Source organism: Triturus cristatus, chromosome 10 (assembly GCF_964204655.1).
Source record: "Triturus cristatus chromosome 10, aTriCri1.1, whole genome shotgun sequence".
Taxonomy (NCBI): domain Eukaryota; kingdom Metazoa; phylum Chordata; class Amphibia; order Caudata; family Salamandridae; genus Triturus; species Triturus cristatus.
In genome coordinates, this window is record NC_140593.1 from 997,437,400 (window position 1) to 997,464,842 (window position 27,443).

General features: G+C 48.2%; 1 protein-coding gene across 1 annotated transcript in view; it reads right to left on the reverse strand.

The window, feature by feature from the left end:
- Positions 1 to 27,443, reverse strand: part of TOP3A (DNA topoisomerase III alpha) — a 262,802-nt gene that overhangs the window by 12,707 nt on the left and 222,652 nt on the right. The window contains exon 18 of the mRNA XM_085628981.1: positions 9,271 to 10,061. Coding sequence (XP_085485107.1) covers positions 9,271 to 10,061 — 791 coding nt within the window. The remainder of the gene's footprint in view (positions 1 to 9,270; positions 10,062 to 27,443) is intronic.

Sequence of the window (27,443 nt, forward strand, 5' to 3'; positions counted from 1 at the left end):
AGGAGGGGGGGCGGAGGAGGAGGAGGAGGGGGGGGGGGGGGAGGAGGAGGAGGTGGCGGCGTAGGGATCCGTGGTGAGGGCTCCCTTGGCAAAGGAGCAAAGGGTGGCGACCTAGGCTTAGGAGGTGTATACACCACTGAGTACACCGAGCCCGGTGACTCCGTTCTCTTCCTTTGAGACCCAGAGGAACTCCCGGCATCAGGACTCCTCCTGCGCTGCCTCGGTGTCGATGAACGCCTCCTCGACGGCGAAAGCCTCCTCGACGGCGAACGCCTCCTCGACGGCGAACGCCTCCTCGACGGCGAACGCCTCCGACAGGACCTCGACGTCGGGGATCCCCTCGACGGTGACCTTCTTCTCTTTGCCGACGGCGAACGGCGACCTCGCCTCGACGGCGAGCGCCTACGCCGGGACTGTTCTCGACGCCGATGACTCAACGGAGAAGTCGACGGCGTCGACGAAGATGCTGATGCCATCGACGGCGGACTGCTCAGCTCCCTCGACGTCGACGCCGTTTCTCCCCAAAGCCCTGGGGTGACGGCGAACAAACTGCAGCCATCCTCCTCGACGCCATAGTCGACGCAATCGACGGAGAATGGGGATGTTTGCTGGGCTTCCTGCCCCTGGGGAGCCCCCAGGGTCCTCAGCATGGGCAGAATCAGCCCGTCCTGACCCACCTTGTGCCCTCAGCCTTCTGACCTCCAGGCCTTGGAGCCTGATCTGCATCCTTTCTCTCAGGGTCCTGGCTGAGAAAGATTGGCAAATGTCACACTCCTCTGGAACATGGGACTGGGGAAGGCAGACAATGCACACCCTGTGTGGGTCCGACTTGGCCTTCTTTCTCTCGCACTCTGGGCACTTGTCAAACAAGCCAGGCATGTTGACAACACAGAGCACACACAAGAAGGAAGGCAACAAGGTACTTAATAAGCACTTGAAAAGTGAACAAATCCAAATAAACCCTTGAAAAGGGAGAGCTCAATGCTCCAGGGTCCTGCTAGCAGGAGCCGGAAAAAAGAACTGAAAGTAAAAGGGACCTGCTGTGCATTCTGGGATACTGGAAAAGTTCTGGAAAGTTTTCTTAAAGGCACAGTATCCTGTTCTGAGCCACATAATGGCAGCCTATGGGGCTTGTCTGTCCATTCCTCCCTCTCTATCATTCCAGAGGCTGTCTTTGAATCCTCTCTTAAGTGTAGATGCAGGTCTGCATGGCTTGACAACTTAAGAGATTATTTTTATTGCTCCGGGGTCCACGCACATGGGCGGGACTATTCACTAGATTATGACTATAACAGAGATACCCCTACTACAGAACTGGAGTTACAGAAAAGAAACTACTCCTTATTCTGGTGAGTAATATACATCTAATTTTCTTCGATCCCGCACATTGAACAATTCCTAAGCATCATATACATGGGGAGGGCCATTGGCAGCTACGATGTCCACCAATCTTTTTCATCAAAATGATTTTCTGCATAGCTTGACCAAATTGGGCGTTAGCCTTGGAACTCACATTTGATGTATGGGGTGTCCAAAAAGTGCATGTAGAGTAAAACACTTGGCCGTTTCTCGCATGGCATTTGTGGGGACGAGCCTCTATGGTGCTCTGTTATGGTGAAGGCGGTTTGTGAGTAGACTACCTATTGAGCATGCAGCATCTAATCCATTATGCTACGAGATATTGTCTCCCTGGTTGTCAGGGTTGGCCTGCTATATGTGACAGTTACTTGGATGAACAATTGTGATTTTCTCAATCCAAACAAAAATTTGAGAATCTTCTGGAAATTCAAATTACTTAGACCCCCCTTTAACCCTTAAATGAGCATGTGCTGGGCTCCCAGTTGCTTGGTTTAATTGAAATTCAACTCAAACTTTTAGGGAAAAGGGTGCCTGTAATTTTGTCCTGAAGGAGAGCTGTATATACTTCTTCAGCCAGCTCAGAAACTCTGCGAGCTGACTGGATCACCTAAAGAAAAGCAGACTTCCATGTCACTGGTTTTATGTCCCGTGACGATCATGGGTTTGAAAGGCATATGAGCCAGTGTCTTTATATCACAGAGTAAGGGTTCCTGAATAAAGGGAACACATGTTCTTGACCACTTTCTCTCCTACGTATTTTACTGTAACTGGATAGCCAGTCATTAGAGGAGACCATGTCCTGGTAGTGCATATATTTAGGTAATACTCTTATTGAAATGATTATAGGGCGTGGTGGAGATCCCAATCCACCCTACTTAGAGAGTGCGTCTTACAGGCACCGAAGAGGCAAAAGAGAACCCTTGTTCATGATGTCCAAGAATCCTGTCTGATTGGGCAAAAGAAGACTGTGCTATTGTGATCATCCAGCAAAGTGAAGTACTTTGGATCTTCCTTACCACCCTATTTAGAATTTGGAGATTAGGAAACAACTATTGAGATGGTCTTGACATTGCGCTGATAGGGCCTTGCTACATGAAAGATTTCCAGTTAATGAGGCACAACTTGAGGGTTCGGTGTTCTGCTGTGTGGTGAATAGCAATTTCCGAAGGAACATCCAGATTTAGTTTTCACGTCAGATTGATGTCTGTCAGAAAAAGCCAGTCCTTGAGTACCCGCATCCACATCTCTGTGATGAGTTAGCATGAATTATTCGTGCAATTGTTTTCTCGCTTGTTTACGTTAAACTTACCTATGGTGTTAAAGATGTATATTAGAATGTATTTCCTCTACTAGCAATACCATCTGAGCCACAGATATGACCTTTAGCTCCAACACGTTAATGTAAAGAAACCAAGGATATTTACAGCAGCAGTCTGCGAAACCTAGATGAAAGAGTCACCCTTAGTTTCAGAGGGCAGAATGCAATTCTGAAGGAGGTTATCTTCGCTAGGCTGCCTTAGGAGGATGTGTTGTAAATTAGGAATAGGAATCTGTTTATCATTGCCGGTGAACGTTTGTGCCTCACTTATGCACCTAAGCATTACCAGTGTGCTCAAAGCAGTCTAAATCCATTATTGATCCTCACAATCCACTATTTTTGAATGGGAATACTAAGAGACATGCAGGAGGTGGATTTCTTTTCATTTAAAACAGAGTGCAGTACTGCAGCAGTAAACTGACAACTTTGCAAAAAGCCTACTGTTCCTTTTCACGTTCACTGAAAATCACAGCTTGATTTCTGTTCCCAAGACCTTGGACCAATATGCCAAACAATTTTGTGAAAAGGTTCCCCGGGTGGGTCATTTGTTGAAGGGCTGGAATTACGTTGATACTGACACCTCATAAGGTAATGTGCCACTGCTTTAATCATCTTGTTAAATGTTTGGGGGGGGGAGTGGCAGTCTGGCCTTAATTTCCATTCCATTAAGGTCCATCTCGCTGCTTTGACTGCTTACAGGAAATGCCCTTCACAGACTTCCTTCTTTCAGATCCCTGTGATCAAGGATTTTTTGGAAGGCTTGAAGAAAGTGTTCCCTCCTGTCAGACTTCCCTCGCCTTCATGGGAATTGAATGTGGTGCTGTCCAGATTGATGAAGGAGCCTTTTGAACCTATTCACAAGGCTTCGTTGCAGCACCTGTCTTGGAAGGCAGCGTTCCTAGTGGCCATTACGTCAGCCCGCAGGGTGAGTGAACTTCAGGCGTTGTGTTGCCAAGAACCTTATACGGTATTTCATGCTGCTAAGGTTGTTATGCGTACTCACCCTAAATTTCTTCCTAAGGTTATATCTGATTTACATGTCAACCAGACCATAACTTTACCTACGTTTTTTCAGAATCCCTCTTCTCCAGCGGAAAGGTCTCTACATTCCCTGGACGTTAGGAGGGTGTTGAAGTTTTATCTTGATAAGACCAAAGATATTCGTAGGTCAGACCAGTTGTTTATCAATTATGGATCAGTCAGGACCGGTCTTGCTACCTCCAAACAGTCCATCTCTCGGTGGATTGTGTCCTGTATACAATTGTGTTACCAAAAGGCTAATAAGACCGTAGGGGGTAAACCTAAGGCTCATTCCACCAGGGGCAAAGCTGCCACGACTGCTTTGCTGCGTAATGTTCCGATTGCAGAAATCTGCAAGGCGGCCACTTGGAGGTCGGTCCATACCTTTGCTGCGCATTACTGTCTGGACACGGATGCCAGGGCAGATGCTCAGGTTGGGCAGGCTTCGCTGCGAAATTTGTTCGCACAGTAGTGGTATTATTTTGTAGTCTTCTCCACCGCCGTTTTGGTGTGGGGATGGGCTTGCCATTCTATTCACTAGATTATGACTATACACAGAGATCCTTTACTACAGAAGGAGTAGTTTCTTTTCTGTAACTCCAGTTCTGTAGTAGGGGTATCTCTGTTATAGTCATAAGCGCCCGCCCTCCTCCCCGGTGGAGAGATAAATGTTAATGTAAGGAATGCTACAGGTCTGGCGGGTTACGCCTTCAAAAAGAACTGAAAGTAAAAGGGACCTGCTGTGCATTCTGGGATACTGGAAAAGTTCTGGAAAGTTTTCTTAAAGGCACAGTATTCTGTTCTGAGCCACATAATGGCAGCCTATGGGGCTTGTCTGTCCATTCCTCCCTCTCTATCATTCCAGAGGCTTTTGCTGGTAGAGGCAGGTTTTTCTCTGTGGAAAAAGCTGGGCAGGCAGTGCTGTTTGTGGATGTTGGTGGAATTTTCTAGTTGAAGTACTGGACAGTGTAGCCTGTGGATATAGGCTGCATTATCGGTCTTTGAATCCTCTCTTAAGTGTAGATGCAGGTCTGCATGGCTTGACAACTTAAGAGATTATTTTTATTGCTCGGGGGTCCACGCACATGGGCGGGACTATTCACTAGATTATGACTATACACAGAGATCCCCTACTACAGAACCGTTGTTCACTTTTCATTAATATGGCCCACTGTCAGTTCCCACTACTCCATACCTACATTACAATACATTATTTGTAGACAGAGAAACGCAACTGATATTTCTCCACATCCATGCCTCTTTTTACTTTGATTGCTTGTTTATCTGGTTCAGGAACAGAACAATATTGATATACCCCATCTAGCGATGAGGGTGAAATCCCAAGAACACGATGCTCACTAAAGGGAATAACTTATATGTGTTAGGTTTAAAGGCTTCTGGCAATTTTAATAAACACTTGTTCTCAGGAAAAAACTTGCAACATCCATGTCGGGAGTGAACAGGACTTAGATTTTATGTCTAGCAGAAATTTCGATGAAAGAGGATTGTTGCAAAATGGCGAAGGACCAAGTGCCTCCTAGTTAGAGCATTATTACAGTTTTTAGAGAGACGTGGTTTGTTGCTTATTTTTAAGCAGTCACTGAAATGCCCTAAATTGCTGGATTATATGCCTCCAATAACTTAAGTGATTTTAACTAAATTATAGAATTCAATTCAGAAGGAATTGAGCTTATTTCTTTGTTCCAACCCCTACATAGCCGACCCAATGCTGTGCTAGACCACTTCTTGTTTTTAAGCAGTTCATCTTATGATAAAGTGAAGAGCAATATCAACATACACTTTATGTTGCAACTAATGCTATGCAGATTACATTTAGAGAATTGTTATCCTTGTTTAATGTTTGCCCAAAAAATCTGTGCTCAAATATATAAAGAAGGGCACACATTAGACATTATTTGTTGTGATAAGGATCAATGTGTGAACTTGGCCTCTGGTTGGATCACTTTATCGCAGGATCTTCAAGTGGCTCCCCACCGAAACAAAGACGGTCACCCAGGCCCTCGTCAGCAGTAGACTGGACTACGGAAACGCACTCTACGCAGGAGCCCTGGCCAAATTCCTGAAACGGCTTCAACGCATCCAGAACGCCTCCGCGCGCCTGATCCTCGACATCCCTCGCCGCAGCCACATCACACCCCACCTGAGAGACCTACATTGGCTCCCTGTCAACAAGAGGATAACCTTCAAACTCCTCACCCACGCACACAAGGCACTTCACAACACCGGACCAACGTACCTCAACAGCCGACTCAGCCTCTACACCCCCACCTGCCAGCTCCGCTCTGCAGACCGCGCCCTCGTCACCGTCCCCGCATCCGAAGAGTGACCGCCACTGGCAGATCACTCTCCCACCTTGCCGCCAAGACATGGAACACCCTCCCCATCCGCCTGCGGCAGACCGAAGACCTTCTGACCTTCAGAAGACTTCTCAAGACCTGGCTCTTCGAACAGTAGCGGCTCCCTCCCCCCGACCCCCATGCCTTGTGACCCTCACGGGTATGTAGTGCGCTTTACAAATGCCATGGTTGATTTAATTGGGACAGCCAAGATTGCCTCTTGCATTTGTAAAGAGGGAGAGTTAGAGGAGAAATGTGGCCACAGAAGGTATGGCCTCTTGTTTACAAAACTGTCCACAAACTATGACATGAAAATACTAATACTTTACTAAATGATTTAACAGAACATTTAACTAGGATCTTAAATGACTTGGTCTCCCTCCAATTAAAACGCTGTAGGAAAACAAATACCAAAACTTTTGGCTTCATGAAGAATTGGTGAGAATAAGACTACTAAAATGAATTTGGTGGCGGGATTACCCTTCTACAGCTAAAAATGAATGGAACATTCTTAAGGCTCAAGACCCTCAAATGTACTAAAACATCCTATTAGTCACAGAAAATCTTGTCAGCACCAAATAGCTTGCAAGCTATCTTTGCCATAATAAAGAAGCTAAAAGGATGAACTGCATCTTTTTAAGACTCTATTTCTATACCAGCATGCAACTGATTTGCATGTCATTTTGAAGGAAAACCAGGTACAATTCAAGCTCTCTTAAATTCGTGAAAAGCCCAATATGCAACAGATGAGAATAGTCAACCGGTTTCACCGACTAGCATGCAGGAGTTTTCCTAGTTCTCTTTGTTAAATGGCAATCAATGCCACTCTTTCACTCATGTAAAAGCAATCATCACTGTTTAGTTTAACAAAGGTGGTATACCAGGAGACTTAACAAAAATAAAGGACAGATTACGCCACTGCAAAAATATAAATACTTGATCTGGAATGTGTTGACATTTAAAGGCCTCTCTCGCAATTACCATAATAGGCTAAACTTCTTGTGTGCGCAGTATTCAATACAATTTTGCAGTTCGTCAATCTAAAAAATTATTGCACCCAGCGGACACTGGGTTTCATGCAGGTTACAGCACCAAAATCGCAGTGTCCGAAAGAGCCTGGTGAGCTCAGACATCATGCATATCAAGACATGCCTGCTGCCCGATCCTGTTGGACCCCTGAGCAGAATTTGATATGTTCAACCAACTGAAATACATACACTAGGTTTCTATCATCTAGATTTAACTACTGTAATGCCCTCTATCTCCGACTACCTGTCACAGCTCTGAATGAATTGCAATTTGAACAACAATGCGGCAACAGGTTAACTTTGAATCTAAAATGATTTGACTATCTCACCTGCATTAGCTAAGCTTCACTGGCTGCTGGTCAAACAGAGTATTGTGTTAAAATCACTTTGCATGGGCCTCAATGAATTTTATGAGGGTTGTCTGGATCTTTTATCTCAGAATCTCTGGATGTCCAAACTGAACCACCAGTTAAGATTATAAAAGGTGTCTTTGGCTTATGTGCCTAGATTCTGCAGAGCTACTTTGGAAGGCAGAACTTTTTGGGGTGACACAGCAAGACAATGCTACTTGTATCCTTACGGAAAGAGCCTTCCTTGGCAAAATTTAGGAATCTTCTGAAAACATGGCTATTTCCAACTTTTTACAACTTAACTTGTGTTTTTTTGTGTTAAGTAAGCTATTTCGGTCTTTTCCTAAGGAATTCTGAGCACCAAGATGCTTTTGGGTGCACACTGCGCTGTATAGATAATTAAAAAAAAATTAATAATAATTTCATAAAATACCTCAAGCATACAATTGATTAAAATAGAGTATACTGAAGAATCGCTGAAACAGTCCTTGATTGGCCAAGACGTATAGTGATACTGTGAAGACCATAGTTCTTGAGGTATCTGTTTTTTGCTTTTTCCAAACTAAGTTCAAGTTTACTCCAATTGCAAACACTCAAGTTATTTTTCAAATACCAGAGAAATTTAGCCCTCAGAATGGCATACATGGCGCCAAGAAAAATACATTGTTTTCTCTACCCAACTGTGGCTGTTATATTATTGCCTAGACTGTCCAGCTTAACTCCCAGTTACAGGTAAAACATTTCAGAGGTGGGGTACCAATCATAGGTTTACATACAAAATATCTGCCTATGCAGGTTCAACCTCCTCCAATAAAGTCTTAAATATAGGGGCGCATTTTCAAGTAAGAAACACTAGCTAGGTGGTTACTTGACTTCCGGATATTTTTTGCCAATTTTCTGTCAGATGATACACTGATGCCCAAATATGTAAAATCGTACACTTGTTCAAGCAATGGGGCTATTTAACACGCTTGAGGCACATCTTTATTTACAGGAAAGGGCTTTGTGATCTCCTCAATGTAGCGCTACTTCACCACGGTGAAGCTTCCTGTGAGTCATGTTACCAAAATGCTGAGTAGACCAGACAGTGCTCAGAGCATGTAATGATCTACAAAGCAGATGCGTAGGAACATTGAAGCTGGACTCGAGGACCACAAACATTACATACATTGATTGACTCCTTCCTAAGTAAAACATATCTGGACGCCTGGTCGATGGTGCCGATTTTCATAGCCCACCCCGCCTGGCAACATGCTCTTTATAACCATGTCAAAAAACAAACACCTCTTGAGGAATTCCAGCAATTAAAAGTGTTCCAGGAAACAAGAAAATAAAAATATAATCTTTTGAGAACTTGTCAACCCTTCAGAAGATTAGGAAGCAGGTAATTGAAAAGCTTGGATGACTGGTGCTTTTGAAGATAAACTAGTCGCTGTTCTACTGAGCAAAGAATTTTTGTGTTTTACCATGCAAGGTAGAGAGGTCCTGTTCAGGCATGGTAGTGACCAAACAATTAAAGGAAAGAGAAACATAAAATATGAACTAGTAGGTTGTAATCACTCAGGTGCCTTTTGGCATTATTCCTGGTTTTATAGTACTTTCATGGTTTTGCAGTATTCATAAATGAACAGGCACAGACAAAAAGATTGCTATTCAGGTAGTGTTAGAACACATACTTTAAATCCAGGACTCTCACTCCAGATTAAATAATTACCAAAGGTACAAATACTTTAAGAGAAGAGTGTACCTTTACAGTCAGCTAGATACAAGGAAGTTCATGATATAAAAAGTAAACACATGGATGCTGTGCCATCTGAGATACATGTATATCATCTTACCTGGTGGCGCATTCTCATCGGCCCATTGGAAAAAGCCGCATTGCTGTTCTCTAGGATTCTGACACGTGTGGAACTGGCGACCCTTGTTGGGCCCATCTTTTTGAACTGTTCGGGTGACTGCAGGTTGATTACACTTGCAATTGACTTCATCTCCTCCGCCTGAATCCCTGTCATTTGCTGTCCACGCATTTCCTCTCCCACCACCAGAGGCTCCCCCAGTGGGGAAGTGAGCTCCTGGCCCTCCTGTGGGGAAGTGAGATGCTTGTCCCCTAGATGTGAATTGAGATGGTGGCCCTGCAGCTGTCCCAAAACTTCTATTGGGGGCACCGCCACCCGCACCATCTGCCTGTTGATCAGACCACAGGAAGAAATTACAGTTTGATCCATTACACTTATAAAACTGTCTGCCCTGGTTAGGCCCTTCTTTGCGAACTGTGAGTAAAATGGCCTCCTGTCCACAGTTGCACACCACTGCATTTCCGTCGTCATTGGTTGGGAACTGTGGAGTAACTCTGGGAGTTTGAACTGTAGCAGGTGCTTTATTGGGCTTGGCTGGTCTAGCAGTCGCTGGCCGCTGCTGGCTGCTTTCAGAGTTGGATGTTCTGGAACGAGGGTTACTCGCTTGCACATGAGCGTTTAGACGATTATTGGGTTGGAGTACCCTACTGGGTGCCTGCAGATACTTGAGGTCAAGGATTTCTCTCAGCATCTCGTCGCATCCTCCAATGCAACCTACAAACTCCAAAGGCATGACCAGGGGTATGCTACCACGCTTAAACTTCAGCTTTAACCTGCAGATTTCAGAATAAGAAAAAAAGACACGTTTAAGACAGCCAGCCATTCTACTAAAACAAAGAGACATAGTTTAACACTTGTTTTCAATATGGCCTGAAAGCACTGCACACAACTAGAACACTCCTTTCAGTGCCAACAGACAAACTATTTTTCTTAGCAGTGTACTCTAGCTAAATCAAGGTGCACACACAAACACATTTTATTTTTTACTTTGACCAGAGAGTTGTCAGAGGCCAAGAAGCCAACACAAATGTAACGATCACTCCCCCGAAAGATGCAGATCCCATACAGAAACTCTGGCAGCAGGCTTAATGCCAGGAATGAGCAAGTGTGATAAGTAGCTTTACATAAAACATATATTCTTTTTATTTTGGAAGTATGCACCCTCCAGAGGACAACATGGTGTTACTAACTCTGACTTAGGCCAACATCATCATAGCCATCAGCTTGCCATCCCCTTCCGACTCCTATTAGATATTCAAGCAGCGTTATTAATGCCTTTACCTGTATATCAAAGTTGATCATTGTGGATACTGCCTGCAGTACCTTTGTCCAGAGATCTGGTAACCATGGGCAAAGTCAAGCCAGGTGAATTTATCAGGCATTCTGAGCCCCACATCTGGAGCAATTCGAATTATCTCCGAGAACTAGCTTGCATAAAGATTCAAGAGTGTAATAGAGTCTGTTTAGGAATTTTATATGAAGCAGTGATGGGTACATCTAGGTCAACATTCCCTTTATCTGCAACACCTGGGCTACAGACGGGTGCTGCGCTCTCTACTGCAGCATATAACTGGGATACCAATCTCTCCAAGGAAAAGGGATACACTGGCATCCAAAGTGTTGTAAACTTCAGCGGGGAAAAATGGAAATGCACGGTTGGTCTTTCTGTACATTTCCTTAAAATATAGGCATCAATTTTTTAGATAGTGGCAAAGTTAATGAAAGTGTCTTTGGGATACAAGTCACTTAGTTTCAGCAACTTCAGATGTTCAAGCGGTTTATGAATTATAGGTCCAACGTGAGGAAGCCCGGAGGTTGCAAGAAAGTACACTTCCGAAAGCATATAGATGGTGTAGATCAGCTCTAGCCTCAAGTCTAACCGAAAAATAGTACATTTGACAGGGCATCTCAATAGTGGGGCACTGTGCGCAAGAGCAGTCAATTGTGTCCAAAGAGCATAGAGCCGCTTTAATAGCTGTATGCAGACAGAAGAATGCCGGACGGTACCAATAATGTGCATTCTGGGCCTGAGCGCAAATAGTATATTTCCCAATCGGGTGCCAGAATACATCCCTGCTCGAAGGGGAGAGTCAGCACCTCCTTGTGTGTTTCCCAGCCCATTCCAGTCTGATCATCCATGATCTTAATCAGTTACAGAACTGCCTGGTTGGAATGAAAAGTATATTCTTAAACATATTTAAGAATTTCAGGAGCACCATCATTTTAGCTAACACTATTCAGCTACCTATGGTAAAGGGCATCCTAATCCAGGTGCTAATCTGGTCCTCCAGTTGTGCAATGGCTATACTGTAGTTTTCCTCTCAGAGGGCCTCTATTTCTCTGCTTACCCAGATTCCGAAAGATTTCCCCACAGATGACTTCCACTCCAGGTGGTACTCTAGGGTCCATTCTGGCAATGCCAGGGTAAGGGGGAATACAACCGATTTACACCAGCTGATTGATATGCTGGTCAAGAATCCAAAGCTTTGAAATTCTCTGATGATGGGCGAGATGGTTTTGGCGGGGTCACAGACATTAAATTTGACATCATCCACATACAGAAAGACTATTGGGCGCCTGGCTCTAAAACTAGGGACTCTTTGTGCGATGTTACTAAAGTCAACCAGCTATGGGGTCTATGGCAATCACAATGAGGAGTTGGAATAGGGGGAACGCCCGTCTGGTTTCTCTACACAGTTTTAAAGGGGTAGATATCAATCCATTTTGGTGAAAGTATGCTACTGGGTTATCAATAGATAAGGCCATGGAATTAACCAGCGGATCCAGCTAATACAGCAGGGAAAGAACGTGTGATGATTATGGAAAGTTGAGTGGCCCGTATAGATCTGGTTGTATTATCTTCAGGAGAAGAGTAAGTATTCTACTGGGTAACAATTTAGCTATGATTTTGTTATTAGATTTGATCAATCATAGTGGACTGAAGAAGTCACAACGCTTGGGTGGCTTATCTGGCATGAGGATCATTACACTTGAGGTCTCTCATAAAGAGGGGGGGAGTGCTCCAGTTTGTACTCCTAATACACAGCTAGGAGGAGGTGAAGCACCAGTATCTGAGCACATTCCTTATAATTTGGGAGGCTTTGGACAACGTAAATTACTCCATATGTGGTAACTGGTGCATTCAGATAGTGAGCCATGCTAATTTGATGTTATAAAGAAAGGGGCTTATATCATTCCATGTAGGAGTTAGATGTGTAAGGTCAGAAAATAGTGAACTCTTGACAGTCGTTCTCTGCTGCCAGGGCTAGCCTAGGGGTATCTAAGAAGATAAGTCATCGTCTTCCCGAGTCAGTACCCCTCTCCATTTAGCCTGGCCTTCGTCTCCTTACCAAGGCAGTTAACCTTGCAATCATGTTTCTTCTTTGTACATTTCCAGCTTAACAATTTCGTGGAGCACCTGTGTATCCTCTCAGTTTACAGTGTTCTTTTTCAAGAGCCTGAATCTCATTCTCAAGTTTTGAGAGCTGGACCCTCAGGGCTCTTAAGAGACCTGCCTGTTTGGTTATACTTGTACCACAAATCAATTTGAACATCTGCCACACTGTGCTAGTGCTGTTGACTGATTGGCCACTGAAGGTCAAGTATTCCAGAATGGCGGTATACAATTCTGCTAGCAATACAAGTCTCTTAAGGCATGCAGCAAAATCTTCCAAGAGAAACCTTTATGCTGTGCGGACCAGGGAAGGCAAGTGCTAAGAAGACTGGAGAGTGATCAGAGACAGTTCTGGGCATATGCTCAATTGGAGTTTACTATGTTTCAATATCTCTGGTGAACAACCAATAATCCATCCTAGACCTTGTATTTTGTGCTGAGCTAATGGAAGAGCCCTCTCGGATTGATGGGTGTCTGGCACGCACAATGTCAACCCTGCAATTGTCTAACATGACCACAAGTAGAGTTTAAACAGCTGCAGGGTTGGGTCTGTCCTGCTGTGGGTCAAGAACCATGTTAAAGTCACACCCAAAATCAATGCCTGAGAATTAAGCTGTATGATTTTCCTCTAGGATTCCTAATAGAAGCTGGGACAGTCCATATTGTTAACATATACAAAATGGTCACCACTACTCCCAATAGCGTGACACGTAGGTAGAGGCATCTCCCCTCCTCATCCCGCACTCTCTATTGGGTCAAAGTATGGCATTCTTTCAAATAATAACTGCCACCCCTCTAGAATACTAAGAGTATGGTGTTGCATAAACCGTGTCAGTCAAGTTAACCCACAGCCTAGAGGTGGCATGACTAGTGAGGCGGGTCTTCTGTAGGAGAGAGATTCTATGTTTTCTCTGTTAAAGTAAGCATATATCTGGTGGGCCTTTCCATGTTAGCAGTTTAATAGGCCACACATTGGCTGGATGGAATTGATATGCAAGGTCGGGCGAGCACAGCTCTGCTGAAATACTTGATTACGCCACGCCTATAAGCAGCTGTGAAGTAAGCCTCTTGACTGTTGTGGGGGCTAGAGAAATTAAGGTTCCTTACTCCGTACTTCCCACACCCCACCCACTCTGACCTTCCCAAATTACTAGATGAGATAATTCATCCTTCACTAAACCCACAACTCCCAAACAAGCAATGTATCAGGTGCACATCAAAATGTTAACATGCATTCTAATGGCTTAAAATTTACACTCAGCCTACCAGGAGCAAACCTTCAGCAGCACCAGTAGAAAGAACATACAAAGGTTTCATTGTAGAAACTCCCACATTTGGCCAAGATCCGGGGGCCCCTTCCCACTTGTGGTATGAGCAGGTAGCTTAGATTAACATTTGTGGCAAGTGCCACAATGAATTCTTTTTGCTATGTTAGTCTTCCTTCCTGGGTAAAACACTTTTAACATTTGTGGGTAAATTTGCCTTACAGGAGGTGCTTTCAAAACAAGACGGCAGCCTGAGGAGGCTTGCACCGGTCCAGCATGTTTGATGTCGGTTGCTCATAGTCGATGTTGTTCTCTCTTACGGGGGTCAGGGCATCATTCTGCATTTTGGAGTTGACTGGACGTACTCTGAAAAACTTCACCTCCGAGCTCCGGTAAGCTGCGCAAGTTCTGACAGAATCTAGCAGCCTGCTTGGTGTACGTGAAAAATTGCGGTCAACCATTGACAGAAACTTACCTACCTTTGGTAACACCTTATCTGGTCGAGACTCTAGCTAGCCGCAGATTCCTTACCTTAGAATTATTCCCATGCGTCAGATTGGATCTGGTTATTTGTCGTTAGCAGTACCTCATCACACCTGTAGGTTGCATCGTTCGGCTCCACATGGCGTCATCCACGCCGGAAATTACATTTGTGGTGCCTATATAGGTGCCAACCAGGCGGACTGGCGTTAGTCACTTTTCACAACTTTTCATGCCAGAAATGCAGAGCCACGGAGTATACTGACCACTGGTGTGGAAAACTACGGCCCTGAAAGAGGAAAGCCTGTCCCTAGAAATCCGTTCGCAGAGCAGGGAGGATGGGTGGGTCGATAAGGAATATGCAGCTAGATAGGGCTTCTACCAGATAAGGCGTTACAGAAGGCAAGTAATTGATTGAGACTTCTAGCTGCAGATTCCTTTCCTGAGAACAGATAACCAAGCAATACCTCCCAGAAAGTGGGTCTGTGGACCAATTCACACGAGGAAGTCCTGCAGGACCCAATGGGCAAAGTGTCCATCCATACAGACCAGACTGTCCAAACAGTAGTGTTTGATAAACGTGTGTAATGAAGCCCATGTCGAGGACCAGAACTCCACATGCTAACGCCGTGGTGGCAGCTTTAGCTCTGGTGGAATGAGCATGCAAACCCTCTGGGACTTGCTTCCTAGCAAATGTGTAGTAGTTCTTTATACAGAGCACGATCTATCTGGAGATGGTCCGCTTCTGCACGGCCCATCCTTTCTTCGCTTCGATATATCCAACGAAGAGTTGGTCATTCACCCCGAACTCTTGTGTGTGGTCAAGGTCGAACGACAACGCTCTTTGGGTTCAGACTGTGAAGTCACTCCTCTTCCTTGGAGGGATGAGGCGGAGCGTAAAAAGTAGGCAGAGTGATGGCTTGGCCTACGTGAAATGGAGAGACTGCTTTCTGAAGAAATGAAGCACTATTTTATCTGGGTAGATGTTCAGGTAAGGGGGCTTGGATGACGAGGCCTGAAGCTACCTGAAGCTCACTGACCTCCGGGCAGATGTTATTGTCTCCAAGAAGGCCGTCTTGATGATAAGGAGCCTGAGAGGACTGTTATGTAAAGTTCTCAAACAGATTAAGGGCCCACTGAGGCATAACAAAGGGAGAAGAAGAAAACATATGTTGCAAACTTTTCAAAAACCTATGTACAATTGGGGATTGGAAAAGGAAAGGTTGGTGAGGCTACCGCGGAAATGTAGATATTGCAAAAAGATATCCCTTAACAGTGCACAGAGCAGAACGCAGCTGGTCAAGGGAAAGACAAACAGAAGAACCTGAGAAAAGGGAGCAGAAAGTGGGTCAACTTGTTTCTCTGCACACCATGCCATAAATTTGCCCTAATGGCAGGCGTACACATCTTGGTGAAGGGACGCCTGGCTGCCAAAATAACATTGCAGACTTTGGCGGAAGGTTGAATGCAGTCAACTGTTTCCACTCAATCTCCATGCAAGAAGGCGGGGCATTGACATGTTCGGGAGGAGAATCCTCCCCTGCTGCTGCAACAGAAGATCCTCCCAAAGGGGTAGCCTGAGTGAAGGACCGATGGCCGTGCTCAACAGCTTGGGAAACCAAATTCTCTATTCCCAATCCGGAGCCACAAGAACGACTTGGGCTCAGTTGTTCCTGATCATCTTGGGAACTCTGGGCTGGAGTGGTATCGGCGGAAAGACTTACAGAAGGCCTGAGCTCCACTCAAGATGAAAAGAGGCTCTGAGCGAGAGCCACTTTGAAAACTCCAATACGCAGAACTGCTGACATTGTGTCTCTCATCAGTGGCAGACCGATCTAATGAAGGCTCTCCCCACTCCTGAAAGAGACCTTGCACCACCTCTGGATGGAGACGCCATTTGCGATCCGCGAGGTATCTTCGGCTGATTTAGTCCTCTCTGGCATTCAGAGAACCTGCCAGATGTTGAACCACCAGGCAAAGGCCCAGCTGTTCCAGTCATGTCCAAAGATGCAGGGTTGCTTGATAAAGGGTCCATGACCCCACACTGTCCTGCTTGTTGCGGTACCACATGGAGGTGGTGTGGTCCATGAACACCTGCACTAGCCTTCCCTGAATAATGGGTAGAAAGGCCTTCAATGCCAAACAGATCACTGGAAGTTCCAACAGGTTGATGTGGAGTCTGGATTCCACAGGAGTCCAGAGTTCTCTGATCTCCACCTCGCCCCGATTGCCGCTCCATCCCAGAAGTGACGCATCAGTCACTAATGTGGGATCTGGTTAGGGAAGGAACAGCGGTCTGCCGCTGACCCAATCACGGTTCAGTAACCATCACTGCAGATGTTTCGCAGTTACCTCCTAGATCTGCACCAAGTCTGAGAGATTCCTCTGATGATGCGCCCACTGGAACTTCAGGTCCCACTGAAGAGCCCACATATGCCAATGGGCATGTGCCACCAGCAGGATGCAGGAGGCCATGAGTCCCAGCAGCCTCAGAGTCAGTCTCACCAAAATCCATGATAGAGGCTGAAACATCGGTATCATAGCTTGAAATATCCTGTTCTCATCGATCAGGAGGATAGGCCCAAAACTGAACCATGTCCGGAACAGCTTAAATGAAAGGGGGCGTCTGAGAGGGAGTCAGGAATGACTTCGGCACGTTGATAGTGAACCCCAGCGAATGCAGGAGGTTCGCTTTAGTCTGGAGGTGGGAGACAATAACCTGGGGCGAGCCCGCCTTTAATTACCACTCGTCGAAATAGGGGTAGAATGGCACCTTGATCTCCACAGATGAGCTGGAACCATCACCTTGCTGAACACCCAAGCGCCGCTTGTAAGTCCAAAAGGAAGCACAGTGAACTGAAAGTGCTTGTGGCCCACTGTGAACTGGAGGTAAAGCCTTTGGGCAGACAGGACAGGACTGAGGAAATATGCGTCCTGCAAGTCCAATGTTACCATCCAGTCTCCTAGGTCCAAAGCAGACAGGACCTGAGCTAAAGCAAGAATTTTGCACTTCACCTTCTTAAGAAAGAAGTCGAGAGAGTGCAGGTCTAGGATAGGACGATGGCCTCTGTCCTTGCTGGGCACTGGAAAGTAGTGGGAATAACAACCAGGACCCACTTCTGGCGTTGGCACCTTCTCTATGGCTCTGTTGGCCACTTCTAGGCAGAGGAGAGATGTGGTTCGTTGTGAGTAGGTGGCATGGAAGGAGGGGTAGTCTTGAAAGGGAGGGAGTAGCCCCTTTGGACAATCTGAAAAACCCACCTGACTGGTGTTATGGACTGACAGTGACGGAGGTGATGACGAACCCTGCCACCCACCGAGTGCCCATGATGGTAAGCGGATAGACTAGGAGGGTTTGGAGGCTCGGCTGATCGGGATTGGTTAACTAATTTGACCGCTGGCCACCCAACCCATGGGCCTGTAGGAGCCGCGGCCAGGCAGAGGCTGAAAAAAATATGCGTCGCTGTGGCTGGATGGGTAAGGACGTGGCTGGTTGATCCTTTCGTGGCCACGAAAGGAGCAAAAGGCGGATTTAGGGTGACTAGGGACCATTGAAAGGCCCAAGGTGTGGTGTCTCAGAGCCACTGTGGACGAAACTGCACTGCCTATTGAGTCGGTGGTGTTGAGTAAACAGCGAATAGTAAACTTAGCTGCGTCTCTACTAACGGCAACAGCCTGAGAGACTAAAGCCCGGGCCACAGAGCATGGGAGTTGCAGCCCCAAAGACATGCAGATGTTCACTGACAGCAACGCCAATTTGGCGGAAGAAAATATTTTCCTCCCGAAATTATACAGATTCTTAGATCTCAGGTCTGGAAGGGCCATAGGGAATGCACCAGGGATGACCTGTAAGGTGGAGGCTTGGCTCACCAAGCTCTCTAGGGTGGGGTGTTGCATGAGGACGTTTAGGGCCCCTGGAGCGGGGCGGGCAATAGTAAGGTTGAGCCCCTGAGCTGGGCTTGGGTCAAGTCCCAAACAGGACATCAGTAAGTGGCTCATTAAAGGGGAGGGTGGTTCTGATGGGGACTATTCCGGCTGAAGCACTTCTGTCAAGACGTTAGTATTGACTGCCACCGAGGGCGAACTAAGGTCCAGGACCTCAGCAGCCCTCGGCACCACCATTGCAAATAAAGCTTCCTGCTCCGTAGCTACGGTAAGATGAAAAAGCAAACCAGCATCTGGAGAGGTGTCCAGTCCACTGACTTCACCCACAACCTCACACCAGTTCCTAGGTTCTTCATAAGGTTGATATTCTCGGGGGCGCTAGGTGGCGCGCGACCAAGTTGGCCGCACACCGGTAAGGCTCTCACCCGTCCGGACGAGATAACATCCTTCAGTGTATCCTGGACTGCTATTACAACCCGCAAAGTGCACTGAGCGGTGTCGGAACCGCTGGGGATTGCAACGTGAGGTATCTTGGGCGCCCGTTGCTGTCTGCGCCGCTCCTGAAGTCGGTGGAAGTTTCCAGAGGCTGCGCGGATACGCGAGGCCAGTGCTGCGCGGCCTCTCTGGGCAGTGGTGGAGGCCCGGTTTAGATCCCTGCAGCGCTGACGGGGCCGTGCTGGCCGGCGGAGCGGCATGGCGGCTGCGATCCGCCCCGGCAGGAGATTGCTGCGGTCTGATCCTAAGAGCGGCATGCACGAGACCCATCACCCGGCAGCCGCTTGGGATCCCGCCCGGGTGTAAGTGGCGGGCCGCGCTTCCCTCGCGAGCTCTGACCCGGGACTAGTGGCGGGCCCCCCTGCTGTGGCTGTACCTTGGTGGAGGACAGAGGAGCTGTTTGGGCTGACGAGGTGCCCCTGAAGTGATCGCCTCTTGCGGACAGTGCTGCCTGACCTCTGCCGCCATTTTGTGAGTCGGGAGGAGAGGTCCCTATTACAGAGTCTTGCCGAGCTACTCCCTCGCTGGAAGGGGTTCGGGGGAACCTGGCACAGTGCGATGAACCCTCTCCTGGTGGATCTATGAGGGCGTCCTGGGAGTAAGCTGCCTAGATCGCATGCCCGGTGAGTGGCGGCCATTTTGCGGGGACCCAGTGGGGAGTGCTGAGGGGACGGCCTCTCCCCGAGACCAAACACTCGTACAATCTGGGGACACTGCGGCTTTGTGGCGCCACCGTGGTGGGGGTGTGGACCGCCTGAGGGGGATTATCGTGGGGCCCCGAGACACCAGCTGCGGGACTTTGAGGACAGGAGACGCTGGGGAGGACGTCTCCCCTAGTACCTAGTGGGGCCCCGGGTGCATCGCAGGCCTTTCACCGCTTGAAAATGGGCCACATTGACGCCAAGCAGGCGAAATTGCCCTTCGAGGAGCGTAAATCCTCCAAACCCAACTCAGCTGACCAAGCAGATAAAGACTCTATGGACGCCCAGGAGGAGGATTGGAAGTCACTGCTGCTGGGAATGAAACAGAGTCTCACAATGATCGTCGAAAAGATAGACACTATGAATGCCCGCATGGACAGCGGATTACGGAGGCAGAAACTAGGGTGTCTGATTTGGAGGATGGTGCTACGGCACACGGGGCGCAAATCTCACAGATGGAGCGGCTACTTAATGTATAATTGCTGACAAAAACGAGGAGTTGGAGGCGCGTTCCCGAAGGAACAATGTGCGCATTCTGGGTTTGGCGGAGTCGGCCAATACAGGGCGTATGGAGGACTTTGTCGAAAAATAAGTGGTGGAGCTGTTTGGCCGCGATTCCTTCTCGGCTCACCTAACGGTGGAGCGCGCGCACAGATCATTGGCCGCCCGCCCGCCCCCGGAGGCCCCACCAGCGCCCAGTGATCGCGCGCTTTCTTAATTACCGGGATAGGGATGCGGTGTTGCGTCTGGCTCAAGAGAAGAAGCAGGTACACTACGAAAACACCACGCTGTCATTCTTTCCGGACTTTACACAATCGGTGCAGGAGGCGCGGCGCAAATTTACGTCCGCGAAGAAGAAACTGCAGGCGCAATCGATTTCATACGCTATGCTATACCCAGAAAAACTGAAAGTCACGCACCAGGGTCGGCAACATTTTTTTCAGAACCCTCAACAAGTGGATGACTTTCTCAAAAAGCATCGTATGCACACAGCATCGGGAGCGGGAGCACGATCTCGGTCTGGATCACGGTCTCCTTTGTCAAATCCGGATTGACCTGCGCCCTTGTGCCTACACGTACATGGACACTTGAGGACTGATGTGCACAGAGCTGTTGAATGGTGGAGATGTTCTCAGATTTATATAGCATGCATACTGTTCTCGTCTGGACTCTCTCCTCCCTCCCGCTAAAACTACCTGCGCGTATGGCGCGGTGGGTACAAACGTGGAGGAGAGTGGGTAAGGTGCGTGCCCCTAGCGTTTTTCCCACACGGGTGTTCCACCAAACCTCCTAATGGGAGGAATAGTGTTTAACGGGTTGATGCCTTTTCAGGGGGGGTGGGCGTTAGTACCCGGCGAGTTGGGGATGCCGGAGTGGGTGGGGGGGGGGGGGGGGGGGGGGTAAGAGTGTATCTTGGTCTACAGTTTTGTTACTCACCCAGATGGTCAGTAGGGAGCAACTAGTACCTAGTAGTAAAATGGTGGAGGGCACGCGGGACCTTAACGATCAGAAAGTTCTCACTTGGAACGTTCGGGGGCTGAATAACCCTAGGAAAATAAGACAGGTACTTAACTATCTTGACAGGCACCGGGTTGCTATAGTCATGCTACAGGACACACATTTGTGCGCTGGCGCGGATCCCCCCTTTGCAGCGAAGTGGGCCTCACATCGGTACTTCGCGTCCTATTCTGGATACTCTAGAGGGGTGGCCAAGTGTGGCTCAATGGAGAAGTGTGGCTCAATGGTTAGAGCGGCAGACCCTGATGCAGAGGTCTGGCCCGGGACCAGGGTTCAATTCCCCGCCTCGGCGGGTCTTGGGCTCAAAATTCCACAGACCTGACAATTCTCGCCTCGGTACCTATTCCAATCATGGAGTCCCACTCTGCAATTCTGGGCAATAGCTTGCTTAATCTCCACAACGGCCCCCACAACGCAAAGGATGCCTGGCCTCCACCTTGGGGGTGCCCAGGAGTGGACACATCACAGGGAAAGCCAGGATGGGTTCCACAGCGGTATTCGTACAAGCGCCTTGAGACCCTTGCGGGTGAGTAGTGCGCTATACAAGTATCAATTTACATTACATTTTTTACATTTACATACTAATTAAACGCGGGGTGGGGTTTGTCCCGGGTGGGTCGGAAGTGGATAGGGACGGGCGGTTCTGCCTGGTATGGGGGACGCTTAATTCACATGAGGTGACTCTGACCGCTTTCTATGGCCCTATTTCGGATGACTCCCTACCCTTACTCTCCGTATGGGACAAAATCCAGACGCTAGGCACTCCGTATGTCATTTGGGGAGGGGGGGGGGGGGGACTGCAACACGGTAGTGCAGCCCCAGGTGGATCGGTCTTGTGCCGTGCCTGCGCATTGTACGCAGCGAACACTCAAGGGCGTTATGGACGCTGGTGTCCTTTTAGACGCGAGGCAGTACACATATCCGACGCAGAGGGATGGCACACATTACTCAGCGGTACACGCGTCCTGGGCCCGACTGGATTACTTTCTGGTATCGGTGGAGATGGCGCACTGGCTCTCGGACATTTTACACCTGGCGCGCACCTACTCCGATCACTCCCCTGTGGTGATGACCATTCAGCCCCCGGCTCTACATAGCCTGTATCGCAGTTGGCGTCTCAACCCCTTACACCTCCAGGATACAGTTTTTCGCAGTGATCTGGAGCAGGACATCAAAGACTTCTTTGAGCGAAATTTGTGCTCTGTCTCAAGCCTCACTACTGTTTGGGAGGCATTTAAAGTTACGGCCAGGGGCTGGTGCATTTCCAAAGGAGGGGGTGTCCTAAAGGCGCTACGAAGGGATATTCAAAAGCTAGAGGGCGAACTTAAAATATTGGAAGCGGCACTCCAGGCGTCTCCGGATGATGGGGTATGCCGGGCTAAGCTGAGGGAGGTACTCACAGCGTATGAGGAAGCAGCGAGCAGAGAGCAGGTTTCGGGGGAAACCGTACCAGGCCAGAGCTTACGGGGAAGGGGATCGCCCCGGGAAAATGTTAGCGCAGCTGACTAGACCCCCTAGGTTTTCTAATTATGTCACGGAGGTGGTAGACCCCCAGGGTAAGGTGCATCGTAACCTCACTGATCAACTGGAGGTGTTCTGCAGTTATTATAGCGCACTCTATACCACGCACAGGGGGGACCCGTTAGATCTGCAGGTATACTTTGAGGACACGGCTCTGGCATGGTTGGGACCCACACAACAAAAGTTCTTAAATTTGGAATTAGAAGTGGATGAGATCGTTGAGGCCATCATGACTATGAAGTTGGGAAAGACTCCGGGCTCCGATGGCCTTCCAATTGAATTTTATAAAACATATGCGCCAATTTTAACGCCGATTTTGAAAGACGTGTTTTATGCGGCGCTAGAGGAAGGTACACTGCCGACGCCAATGCGGGAGGCCCAAATTATCTTGTTGCTAAAGCCTGGCAAGTACCCGATATATTGTGAGTCATACCGTACATTACCCCTCCTGAATTGCGACACTAAAATCCTCGCAAAAGTTCTAGCAATTCGGCTCAGTCTTTTAATGGAGCGCCTGGTGCTGCCCGACCAGGCGGGCTTTATTCCAAATAGAGCCACGGCCCACAACCTTCGCACCTTATTCGCAGTCATGCAGGACATAGTTCCTAAATGCTCCGCAGTGGCGGTCTTTCTAGACGCCACTAAAGCATTTGATTGTGTGGAGTTGGATTACCTGATAGGTACTCTACAATATATGGGAATGCCGTTTTCCCTCCTGAATTGGGTTAAACTGCTGTACACGAGACCATTGGCGACGGTATTGCTGAATGGCGCACGCTCTACTCCCTTTCAGGTATCTAGAGGCACGAGGCAGGGATGCCCACTCTCCCGATCTTATTTGCTCTAGCCATCGAACCTTTGGCTGCGAAGCTTCGGCAGCACCATAAGGAGCGCTCTTTGGTATATCCTGCCAGGCAATTACTTATCTCATTGTATGCGGACGATATGACCTTGTATATTAAAAAAACGATGGAAAACCTCAATCCAGTGTTGCGTGAGGTTACCAAATTTGGCGCCATATCGGGCATCCAAATACATTGGGCTAAGTCAGCGGTGTACCCCCTCACGCCGAATACCCAACAGTTCCCAATGGACTATCCCTTAGTCTGGGAGGATGAAGAGTTAAAATACCTGGGGGTACAGATAACAAGGGACAGGGATGCACTGATGCGGACGAATTATGGTGTGGCGCTAGATGGGGTTACCGACAAGATTGCAAGGTGGATCCGCCTCCCGCTATCAATGGCGGGGAGAATTTCCCTTATAAAGATGGTCCTACTCCCTAAATTTTTGTATCTCTTTGTCAATATCCCTTATCACCCAGGGCGCTTCTTCTTTAATGCATTAAATTCACAAATTATATGACTTATATGAAGGGGGGGGGCGCCTAAGCCTTGACACGATGATGTTACCGTATCCGCAGGGAAGGTATGATGTTCCCAACTTTGAATGCTATTACTATTGCGCGCAGGCGCATTTTGCAGTTTATTGGTTTCATCCGCCTCCCTACATGCCACACTTAGCAGTGGAAGATGGCTACATGTCCCCGACACCACCAGAAGGGTACCTCTTCACCAGGGTGGCGAGGCGAGAGCGCGACCCTTCCACGGTGGATTGTACGATCGCTGCGTGGGACCATATTGTGTGCAAGTGTGGTGCCCCCATGATGTATTCCCCCAAAATACGTCTGCTGCATAACCCCTTATTACAAGTCACGTATGAAGGACTGTGCCGCAACTTACTGGGTAGGCTGCACTACACCACCTGGGAAGATCTCTATGTAGGGGGGCAATTCCGAACCCAAGGGCAATTCTTTGAGGGCCATGAGCCGTTCGCTATGGATCGGTTCATGTACACCAGGCTCCGGCAAAGTGTGAAGGCGGTCACCCCAGCGTTTCCGGATGAACCGGACACATTCACCTCATGCATGACCTGTTGCGAGTGGAAGCTCCTCGCCATGTGGTGTCAACCCTGTATAAACACATTAGGAAAGGGTCTTCCTCCGGCACGCCAAGGACTAGATGGGAGTGGGACAAGGACCTAGCTGCCCCGCTGACGGATGAGCAATGGGAGGTGGGTTGCAGGCAGACTGAGGAGGTTACTGGTAACAATAGACTTCGCCTCATACACTTTAAGTATTTGCATAGATTGTACCATACCCCTTTTAAACTACACAAACTGGGATTGAGGGAGCATGATCACTGTGCGCGATGTGGGCAGCAGGGGGCGGACTTTCTACATTTAGCATGGTGCTGTCCCCAAGTGGCCACATACTGGGTACAAGTCTTCGAGGGGCTATCCGCTATGATGGAGCGCCTATAGTCCCAGATCCGCTTGTGGCGCTCTTGGGTCTCATCCAGGGCATCAAAACAGTACATAAGAAATTCCTAGCGCTAGCGCTGTTCTTGGCAAAACGGCAGATAGCTTGTAGGTGGGGGCGGGGCCGAGCTCCAAAATTCAAAGACTGGGTAAATGAGATGGCTACGTGGCAAGGCCACTTGCATGATTATGCGGAACTGTTACCGGTGAAGTCTCGCCCGAAGGATATATGGGGGCCATTGACTGCCTTTCTTCTGGACTCTGGAGCATCCCGTGGTGCAACATTGCGGGAGAAAGAGGTGGACTCCGCAGGAGAAGGACCCGAAGGCACTCTATTGTGATATTCCCAGATGCGGGATAAGCGCAAGGGGAGCAACACGGCGGAGTCGATACAAGGCTGAGGTGGCATATGGAGTGTGGGAGGGGTCATGCCTGGTACTTGCTCTAGAGGCGGACGGGTGCAGAAATCTGTCAGCTGTCATTCATACGGAGCTGCCCCTGCATTGTGCGGTTGCTTGGAGAATCTGACTTTATAGGGACTGTGTTCCTCTTCATACACTGTACCATTAAGTTACCCTATGACCGGTGGGTGGATCTTTCAACAAGTGGGGGGAGGGGAAGAGGGATGTTAATATGTAGAGAAAATGCACGGGAAGGTGTAAATCAATTTCATAATAATTCAGCAATACCATGTATGATTGTCATTACGCTGATGTACTGTGCAGATTCTCAATAAAGTTGTTTTGAAACTCAAAAACAAAAAAAAGGTTGATATTCTCCAGGGTCCAGTGACCACTCCCAGACCTCCCGGGGACCCAGCTTGTTAGAATAGCACTCAGGCTTCGGCAAGGACGGCATGGTGCCAGTCGGCATTGAATGACGCTCCTCTGGCTCCATGCCGGAGTCAGGGAATGAGGATTGGGATGGCGCCACCGGTGCCCGGAGCGTCGGCCTCGTCACTGCCACAAGGGAAGGTCGGGATGATACAACAGGCACCAGTCCGGATCCATCTGTGGATCCCTGGGGCCTGACTGGTGCCAGGGCCGGAGGTGCCGGCGTGGACCCAGAAGGGGCCCCTTCAAAATCCACGGGTCCTGAAGGCGCGCTGGGGGGAGCAAGCTGCCCAAATATGAGGTGCATGGCGTCATAAAATTCTCGAAGCCTGGCGGGGGTCGCTCCGACGCCCGGAAACTCGGGGGGAGTCTCAGAGCCAACCCAGACACTGACTCAACTGTGAAGCCAGGCCTTGAGTGGTGAAGGTCCCTCGGCTCATCGGCCAACGGATGAGGAGAATTCGAAACACTTCAATTTCTTCTTCTTATGCTTGGACTTACCAGAGGGGCTTGACTTGAGGTCCGCACCTCGTCCAGGGACCTTCCTCTCAACCGGGACCTTCCTCTCAACCGGGACCTTGATCGTCGCGGCATTGTGCGTCAAGTCGCTAGGAGCCTGAGGGATCGCTCCCTCAAGGCCTTCGGGTCGTGGTCCAGCTCAAACCACCAAAGGAAAACAAGGTGCAGGTCTATCAATGCTGCCGCATGGCTTGAAGCTAGCCTTCCTAGAGGGCATTTTCCTGCTACACCAGGAGGATATCCTCAAAAGGTGTCAGCAAAACATCGAAAAAACCTAGTCAGAAAATGACTACGGGGTAGCTCTTCACGGATCTGCGCTGATTGGCGCGAAAAAAACTGACACCAGCGTGCCTGAGTGGCGTCTACATAGGCATTGTGAATGTCATTTCCAGGGTGGACAACGCCAATGATGCCACACAAAGCCGAAAACCACCTACTGGTGTGCCGGGGTACTGCTTACAAACAATTTCCAGATCCAGTCTGACGCCTGTGGATAATTCTAAGGTAAGGAATCTGGGGGTAGAAGACTTTCAGATCTGTAGCTTGAAAGGATACAGTAGGGCGTACTGCACAACTGCTTGTTACAGGTTTCTCTTAATCAGCAGGAATGTCCTTCTTGCACTGCCAGGGTGAACTTCAAGTTTATATGGAGATCTTATTGCCATCAGATGTGAAGTGTTGAAGTTCTCTGGCCAGTGGCAGCACAGGGTTGCTGTCTCTGAGGTTCATTAGCAGGAAAACTATGGGTCGGGTCATGGTCCAGTGAAAATGGCCCACTATTTAACTTGCCTATGCCACCTCTGTAATTGTTCCATCTGAAATGGAAAATCTTATAAATAGTTGTCACCAAAAGAATTACCAAAAGCATAACTATTCTTTCTTTACTAATTATATTTGAGCCTTTGTGTGTTTTAAGGAGTCAAGAAAATGTATACGTTGATCACACTTGTGTCTAGCTATCTAGCATTATGAATCCCATTGTCAGAAATTTGGCGGGTCTTCTGTTCTCTATATTACAAGTGCAGTACATTAATAGCACTCTAAATACAGCAGACGGGAAAACCACTGCATTTGACAGTGTGTACTGTCCACGAAACTCATATATAAGGCACCTTTGTACTTTCGGGAACTGCTTCCTACAGAAATTAGGAAAGTCTGCCCTAGCAATTGTGTCAAAAAAAAATCACCCTATTTGTGTAGTTTGTAAGGTTGACAGATAGCACAT